The sequence below is a fragment of the Tarenaya hassleriana genome, unplaced genomic scaffold (assembly GCF_000463585.1).
Source record: "Tarenaya hassleriana unplaced genomic scaffold, ASM46358v1 Cleome3, whole genome shotgun sequence".
Lineage (NCBI taxonomy): Eukaryota > Viridiplantae > Streptophyta > Magnoliopsida > Brassicales > Cleomaceae > Tarenaya > Tarenaya hassleriana.
The window spans coordinates 5,489,496-5,497,492 of record NW_010966177.1 but is presented as its reverse complement, the minus strand read 5'-3'; the positions used below and the strand labels follow the sequence as shown (position 1 = coordinate 5,497,492).

At 34.8% G+C, this 7,997-nt stretch overlaps 2 protein-coding genes across 2 annotated transcripts; one reads left to right on the top strand and one right to left on the bottom strand.

The window, feature by feature from the left end:
- Positions 1-2,947: 2,947 nt before the first annotated feature.
- Positions 2,948-5,801, top strand: LOC104819546. The gene is made up of 6 exons (XM_010549668.2): positions 2,948-3,297; positions 3,830-4,035; positions 4,470-4,725; positions 4,874-4,981; positions 5,063-5,307; positions 5,420-5,801. Exons 1-6 carry the CDS (start codon positions 3,055-3,057, stop codon positions 5,520-5,522), a joined length of 1,161 nt encoding a protein of 386 aa, XP_010547970.1. The 5' UTR covers positions 2,948-3,054; the 3' UTR covers positions 5,523-5,801.
- A 128-nt stretch (positions 5,802-5,929) lies between these two features.
- Positions 5,930-7,963, bottom strand: LOC104819545 (thioredoxin domain-containing protein 9 homolog). The gene is made up of 4 exons (XM_010549667.2): positions 7,808-7,963; positions 7,402-7,677; positions 6,499-6,657; positions 5,930-6,420 (listed from the first exon to the last, which is right to left on the bottom strand). The coding sequence occupies exons 1-4, from the start codon at positions 7,829-7,831 to the stop codon at positions 6,244-6,246; spliced, it is 636 nt and encodes a 211-aa protein (XP_010547969.1). The 5' UTR covers positions 7,832-7,963; the 3' UTR covers positions 5,930-6,243.
- Between the last annotated feature and the right edge of the window lie 34 nt (positions 7,964-7,997).

Below are 7,997 nucleotides of genomic sequence, written 5' to 3'. Positions count from 1 at the left end.
GTGTATATATTTTTTATAATATATATATATATATATATATATATATATATATATATATATATATATATATAGGGTCTGGTTAGGGAAACAAGTACCATGAACTGTTTGGTGATGTTGTTTGTATGAGTTATAAGGATGCAAAAATTAAATAAACTTGTTGGGTTTGTAACAAAACATTGGAGCATTGGAACATGTTCTTCATCTAACTTATTGTCTGTTTCATGCAATCAAATCTTGTAACACCCAAGTTCACAAAATTAAGGAACTGTCTACTGTTTGTTCTTGATGTTTTTTTTTGGCCACCCTTTAATTCTTTGTATGTATATATATATATATATATATAACATTTTTCGTTATTAAAAATGCTCTTCATCGAGGGTGTTAGTTTCACATAATCTTCTATTTATTATAACATATATTAAAGTGTGATTTTACTTTATCATTGCAATATATAGACACTTCCAGGAAAAGACCGTGATAACAAAAAGAAATATCATCTGTATATGACTAGGGATGATATTCGGTTCAATTATTTTGATTATTAATTAAATTGAATTGAATAAAGTTATTTTGGTATCAACCGAACCTAATCGAATAATCTATTGATTATGAATTCTCAAAATCCAAAATAATCAAATCGAACCGATTAAAATTTAATAATCATTTGTTATTAATTCTCAAAATTCAAAATAACCAAAAGAAGTGAACCGATCCATTTATACATCTATACATCCCATATATGTACACACATGGATATATGAAATTTCTAATTTAATCATTATTTTATTCTTTTTTATTTATTTCATCATTATTTTATTATTTTCAAAGTTTTCACCATATAAACATTTGAATAGAATGAGATGTACTTATCAAGTCTTTTTATTTTATTATTTATATGTAAAATAAATTATAATTTTATTGTTTTATATGTTAAATATGATAATGATGATATTTTATATCATATTTTGTTTGAATATTCTTTTATTATAAAAACCGAATGGAAGCGAATATTTATTTAATTATAATTCGATTAAAATTTTAAATAGATAAAACTAAATCGAATTGAAATCGATATAAACCGAATTGAAAAAAATTAAATAACCGTTTGGTTATGAGTTTTTAAAATCTGAAATAACCGTAACTGATTAAAGTGATGGTCCATTCTCTATATATAATAATGTATTTAAGTATGATATATTTTATTTACCAAAAAAAAAGTAAATCAACATTAAAAATAAATAGATGAACCCTTTCGTTGGAACTTGAGTCCCCCTTTGCTGCCGAGAAAAATTATCATTGGAATTTCGTTAATACTATGAAAACGATATTAAGTTGGTTTTATTGGTTATACTATAAAATTAATATTATTCTTTTTTATTAAATTAAATTAATTAGAACTAATTTAAGTGTATTAGGATCATCCGACCAATATTATTAATATAGATGTCAATGCTATTAATCTAGATCCACCATATCCTATAGAAAAAATTTCAAATAAATACATCAATTTACTAATTTCTTATTGATAAATATATAAACTTTTTATCTTCCAAAAAAATACATCAATTCGCAATTTTCTCCCAAATTACTACAAAGACACTAACACCGTTAACTCTGTAACGGTTTCTAGTGAACGGTGCTGGCATGACTCACCAGATTTTCCACGTCAGCGCCATATGCCAAAATTTTCCATGTCATTAAAAAATAAAAACAAAATTAAAATTAACTTCAATAAAAATAATTTAAATTTAAATTAAAAAATTAAAAATTAAAAATTAAAAACACTAAAACAATTTTAAATTTCAAAATTTACAGTTTAAAAAAAATTTTAAATAAAAAATCTAAAAAATAAAATTTTAAATTAAAATTCAAAATTCAAAATTTAAATTTAAATTTAAATTAAAAAAATAAATATTAAAAAACTAAAAATTTAAAATTTAAAATTAAGTATATACACATACATATATACATATATAATAAATATATATATATATATATACTTATACATATACATATATACATATATTTTCAATATATGTATACACATATATATATATATTTCAATATATATATACGCATATACATATATACACACACACATCTCAATATGAATATATATATATATATATATATAAACAAATATACCTATATATATATATATGGATGTATAAATGAGTATATATATATATTAATTTTATTCACATTAAGATATATTTGTATATATGTTCATACGTCATATATATGTACATGTATATATATATGTATATATATGTGTATATATTATTGTATTTAAATTTTAAAATTTTAAAATTTTTAAAATTTTTAATTAAAATTTTATTTTTATTTAGATTAATTTAGAATTTGTTTTTATTTTTTAATGACATGGAAAAATTTTGACATGTGGTGGTGACGTAGAAAATCCGATAAGGCACGTAAACACCGTTTAGCGGAAACCGTTACAAAATTAACGGTGTTAGTGTCCATGTAGTAATTTAGAAAAAAATTACGAATTGATATAATTTTTTGGAAGATATTAGCAAATTGATATATTTATTTAAAAATTTTCTTATCCCGTAACTATGGATATTATGTGCGAGTTGTTACATGTTACAGTCCAACAAAGTTTTCTGATGACTATTCATTAGATATTTGAAATATGTTTGGTGAAAATTTGAGATGTGAACTTTTTTTTCCAATTTTTAAAACAACTAGATAACATAATATCAAAGAAATCCATGGTGTTAATGTGTGGTTATACTACTAATAATAATATGTTTTTTGTTGGCCACAAATAGAAAACGTTCCGTTTGACTTGAAAGACACTGAACCGGGTTTTTCTTCGCCCAATGTCTAAACCGTCTCGGTTAAGGGAAATCGACCGGTTTCTTTGACGATCTGTCAATCCTTCGATTTGTTCCGTTTGGATTTGTTCTGTGGTTGTCGTCGTCCCTCTGCCGAATTGGACAGAGAAGCAAACATTAGGGGTTCGGCTCTGAGGAAGAGGAAGAAGAAGAAGAGTGGTTGGTGCTTATTCGCCGTTAATCCTTCCCTTTAATGGCGACGACTCTTTCTTCCTTCTCTCTTTCTCTTCCTCCACTTGCCCGTAAACCCTCGAACCCTTCTTCTCTCTGCCTCTTCGCTGTTCCTCGATTCGATTTCTCCAGAAAAAATCGAAGTCTCATTCTCACTGCCGCTGCTTCTCCTTCTTCGGATCATTTCAGCAGTAATCGCGACGATGGCTTCTCTCTCGACGATTTCGCTCTCAATTCAGATTCTCGGTCACCTAACCCCTCCAAGGTTTGGCTTATTTTTCCCGAGTTTGTTAGTTCTTCGCGATAATTCTGGGGTTTTCCCTCGAAATTCGGATGATTCAGAAGCTTTTGGCGTGCTGGAAAGCTTTCCATATCTGACGATTTGTGGGCACCTTTTGCTTTTGAGTTTCTGGGCAGAATTCGAGACTTTGAACTGTGTATATATGAATTTGTCGGCCAAATTGCTTTATATGAACCATTGAAAATTGCTGCTATGTTGTAATTCCCCATTGCTTGAAGTGAATTCGAAATATGATTTAAGAGAAGATGAAGGTTTTCACCTGATAGCTTTGCTTAGTTTTCGCATCAATGGGCATTATTAAATCAATGCTTTGGAAGGAGTCTGGACTTACACTGATCAGACCCATATGGTCTTGAACTGTGTTTGTGTGTAGTTGCTTTGCATCATGTTATCTACATCACTGGATTTTGTTTGTTTGTACTAAATGCCGATTTCATATGGTGGCTGTTGAGTTATTGGAGTTTTGATTTGTCTTAATCTTGTGTTTTTTATACAGAAATGCTTACTTATAGACCTTATCCAAGAGATAGAACCATTAGACGTGAGCCTTATCCAAAAGGATGTTCCGCCCACTACTTTGGATGCCATGAAAAGAACAATCTCGGGCATGTTGGGTCTGCTTCCGTCCGACAGGTTTCAGGTTCATATCGACTCGCTTTGGGAGCCTTTGTCGAAGCTACTGGTTTCATCTATGATGACTGGGTATGTCTTCATTAGACTATGAATTCGTAATCGGAATATTAACTCTCTTTTCCTTTCCCTGATAAATTGCGGGTAAATTACCATCAAAATAGGTTATAATGAGGGAATTCCTTTCTGCTATACCTTTCAGATGCATCTTTTGGTATCAAAATTTCCATTGTCTCTAGTATTATCGGCTCACGTTTTGTTGTAGACGAGGTTAAAGCGGCAGAAAGTGAACTTGAAATCCATAGTCATCCATAATTCTTATTGAGTTATCATTGGTCCTGGAATGCAGTTGTCATGGAGTATCTTTGATAGCCAATTTGTTTGAAATCTTGTTTCATATCTGCTTTCATGATGCCAAATCATTAGCTTGTTGATTGGTGTGTCGGCTTTGGGCCATTGAACTACCTTTCCCTAGATACTGGTTTTGAGGTTTTGCTACATTGCAGGTACACATTGCGAAATGCTGAATATAGGCTTTTCCTCGAAAAAAACCTTGACATGAATGGTGGAAATTCAGAAAACCAAACTTCAGAAAATGCTGAATACGATTTCAAAGGGATATCGCTCGATGATGCAGAAACAAGTGAACAATTGATAAAGAACCTTCCTGAGACGATTGATAAAGAAGGTCTTGGTAGAATTCCTCCCGAAGCTCAACAGTATATTTTGCGTCTGCAGTCGCAGTTGTCTTCTGTGAAAAAGGTAAACTTTCTAAATTCTAATGGTACCACTTGTCTCTCTATCTTTGAAAAGTATGGTTGAGTTTCTTTAGATTCTATGATGAGTTTTCCCATTAGTTTCCCATTCCGGGTTTTGACGTTTAACGTTTTATGGTATCGTTGTATTGAAGGAACTCCAAGAGACCAAGAGAAAGAACGCTGCCCTTCAAATGCAGCAGTTTGTCGGGGAAGAAAAGAACGATTTGCTTGACTACCTGAGATCTTTACAACCCGAAAAGGTTTTTGTAACGATTTTCTGTAGCTTTGATATTCAACTTGTTGAATTCTTTTTTTTCATCTCTTTCTAACCATTCAATCAGGTGGCTGAGTTATCGGAACCTACGTCTCCCGAAGTAAAAGAGACGATCCACTGTGTTGTCCACGGCCTTCTTGCAACGCTCTCGCCTAAGATGCATTCTAAGTTGCCGGAATCAGAGGGCCCACCCGCTGAAACGGTGAAAGCTAAGAGCGACGAAGACTGTGCTGAACTTGTTGAGAACACCTCTATTCAGTTCCAGCCTCTCATCTCGTTAACCCGTGACTATCTCGCCCGCCTTCTCTTCTGGTTTGATTCGCCTCTTCTCCATTCCTCTCGATGTTTGAAATATATTATGGAAGTCCTTTTATCGATTTTTATTGCAAAACCTTGGAAGATTCATATCTTTTCTTTCTGGCAGGTGCATGCTGTTAGGACACTATCTTAGAGGTTTGGAATACCGGATGGAACTGATGGAGGTTTTGTCGTTGGCAAGTGACACAAATGGGTCCGACGTCGTTTGAAGCTTATATATATACACATCTCGCGAACTTGTCACCAGTGTTATCAATTGCGTTTGGCGGTACTCGATCTTCTCGAGGGAAAGATGGATCTGCAATCGATAATCGATCACGAGCTTAGCAGCGCCTGTGCAAGTGCTTCTCGGACAGAACTGCCTAATCATGTCCCATGTAAAGTTACAACTTAAGAATGACGATGCTAAAATTACTGTCTTTATTTTGTTTTGAGTTTGGGTTTTGGACCGTATGAGCAATAAAAGGAAAGTGTAACTGTGCTGTCAAGTTGCTCCCTTTTGTCATAACTTGTGAAACAGATGAAACCCTAACTGTTGTGCCAAGAGCTCAAGAGGTATTTGCTGATTGAAGAGGAAAAAAGCCTTGATTTTTTTGCTCGAGACCTGACATAACAATAATTTCCAAGCAAAAATCTCGATCGAGGCTTTGTTTTCCAAAAAAAATTGAAAAGGGTTAATCAAATTGCTGATAATTAATACTAGGAACATAGCCAATGACCTAGATCATCAAAATGATGGGATCATGGGAAAGATGAACCACTTGTAATTAAAGACGACAACATATTTGTTCGGAAGAATTTCTTTTACCTAGAGAGTTGTATAGAGCAAACTTGTTGAGAAGCCTCTCGAAATATAGCACTCCTCTTCATAGTACGAAAACCCGGCATGATATACTCCCTGCAAGTAGTAAACCTGGTCGAATTCGGACTCTAATCCGAGTCAGAATCCGCATCTGCGTTCTGTCTTACGCTCCTCCTGGTTTGTCCACTAGACCTCGGCTTATGGGATGACTCTCCCTCGAAAAAGATCACTTGAGCTTTTGCTAACCTTTCTTCGAGATCCTCTGTGCTGAACTCATCAGTGCCGCCGAGCTCATCAAACCCAACCTAACAAAAAAGGCATTGTCGAGAATCAGATTGTAAGAAGAGATTGGTAGCATTTGTTTCTATTCCGTTTTAGCATACCACATAGTCATCCACTTTGGCATTCTTTATGAGGGCTAGCGTCGGAAGAACGACAATCTTCAGCTTCTCAGCCAAGAACGGACTTTTCTCCGCCTGAATCTTCACAAATCGTGTCTCGATGTGCTGCTTTGCCAATATACTCATGTGCTTGTCCATCACCTGCAAAAGAGAAAAAGTTCCAAAACATATACTCCATCAAAGGCCGGAGATAGTATGGCTTTCGGGCAAACGAATTGCTATAGCAAGTATTAAGATAGATTGAGAGAGAGGATGAATGAATTTCCATAGCACACAGAAACTATAAAGACGAGATGGAAACGTCAAAAGAAAGGTAAATATACCCGAAAAGGAGTCGAAAAATAAGCACGAGGCTTAATCATCTTGAGTTATCTCTTTAAACACATATCGACCTCGTGATCATGAGTTGATGATCACAAGAAAACTTATTCTAGGAATCCATGAAACGAATTCTCAATGTAATAATCACCCCAGAAGCTGTGTCTGCCAAATGACTCCGAAATCGAGAATGTGGAGAGAAACAAAAAGAACCCGATATCAATTATACTTAAAGAAACCACAATATGAACACTTTCCGCTTTCTTTCCCTCTATCTTAACCACACTAAGCATTCCGGTAACATACTCAGCTTCTGGTAAACTCCAGAAGCAGACCCTCTCTGCAAATTCAGCTTCTGAAATGGAAACTAACACCTCCTTGAAACCCATACCCTGAAACAGAAGTCTGAAATTTCGAATACAACCTAACGCTGCCACTAAATTCTACCCAACAAGCACAGGGAGAAAGGAAAAGAGCACTTTGCAACACGACCCAGAGATCGAATCAACGACGCCAAACTGAAACTGCCAACAATGCGGATAAGAGGATATGTTTACGAATTCATACTTTACAGGGCCAGTTCTCGCGGTAGAAGTGGCAAACGACTCGTTCGCTCGCCTTGACGACGGAGAAGAAATCCTTCTCGGAGGCGATCTCCGAGTACTCACCGTGTCCGAGACCAACCCAACGTCTCTTCTTTTCCGCCATTTTCTTCATCTGCTGTAGCCTCCTCTCCCTCAACGCCTCCAGATCGTCATCGTCGAGCCGATCCAAAGCCGAGATCTCCTCGTCCAGCTTATCCTCCATGGCCTTCACCACCGTCAGAACTTGCTTCTCCAGAACCTGCCACCAAAAATCCAATCGAACACAAAATTTTCCAAATTCCTCGGACTACATCAAACGACGCACCACCCCAGATGCATGACATCGCACATAGGCGGTCATATAGGTAGATGTGTATAGGCGTACGTACCTCTTGAACAACAGGATTATCCATTGTTGATTCTGGAGAGATCTCTGGCGTGAAGATTGTTTGAATTAAAAAAAACAATGAAAATTTCAGAAAGCACAGAGAGAGTGTCGGAGGGAGAAGAGAAGATGCGAGAAATGATTGATTCAAAAGAAGATCTGATAGTGCTTCAGAAACTACACGACGCCGTTTT

What these genes read in the sequence shown, in the direction of transcription:
- LOC104819546 (XM_010549668.2), top strand. Translation starts at nt 3,055, where the DNA reads ATGGCGACGACTCTTTCTTCCTTCTCTCTTTCTCTTCCTCCACTTGCC. An exon ending in AGTTGTCTTCTGTGAAAAAG is followed by an intron (nt 4,726 to 4,873) that starts GTAAACTTTCTA and finishes GTTGTATTGAAG; the next exon opens with GAACTCCAAGAGACCAAGAG. An exon ending in CTCGCCCGCCTTCTCTTCTG is followed by an intron (nt 5,308 to 5,419) that starts GTTTGATTCGCC and finishes TCTTTCTGGCAG; the next exon opens with GTGCATGCTGTTAGGACACT.
- LOC104819545 (XM_010549667.2), bottom strand. Translation starts at nt 7,831, where the DNA reads ATGGATAATCCTGTTGTTCAAGAG. An exon ending in ATAATCCTGTTGTTCAAGAG is followed by an intron (nt 7,678 to 7,807) that starts GTACGTACGCCT and finishes TTTTGGTGGCAG; the next exon opens with GTTCTGGAGAAGCAAGTTCT. An exon ending in GCGAGAACTGGCCCTGTAAA is followed by an intron (nt 6,658 to 7,401) that starts GTATGAATTCGT and finishes TCTCTTTTGCAG; the next exon opens with GTGATGGACAAGCACATGAG.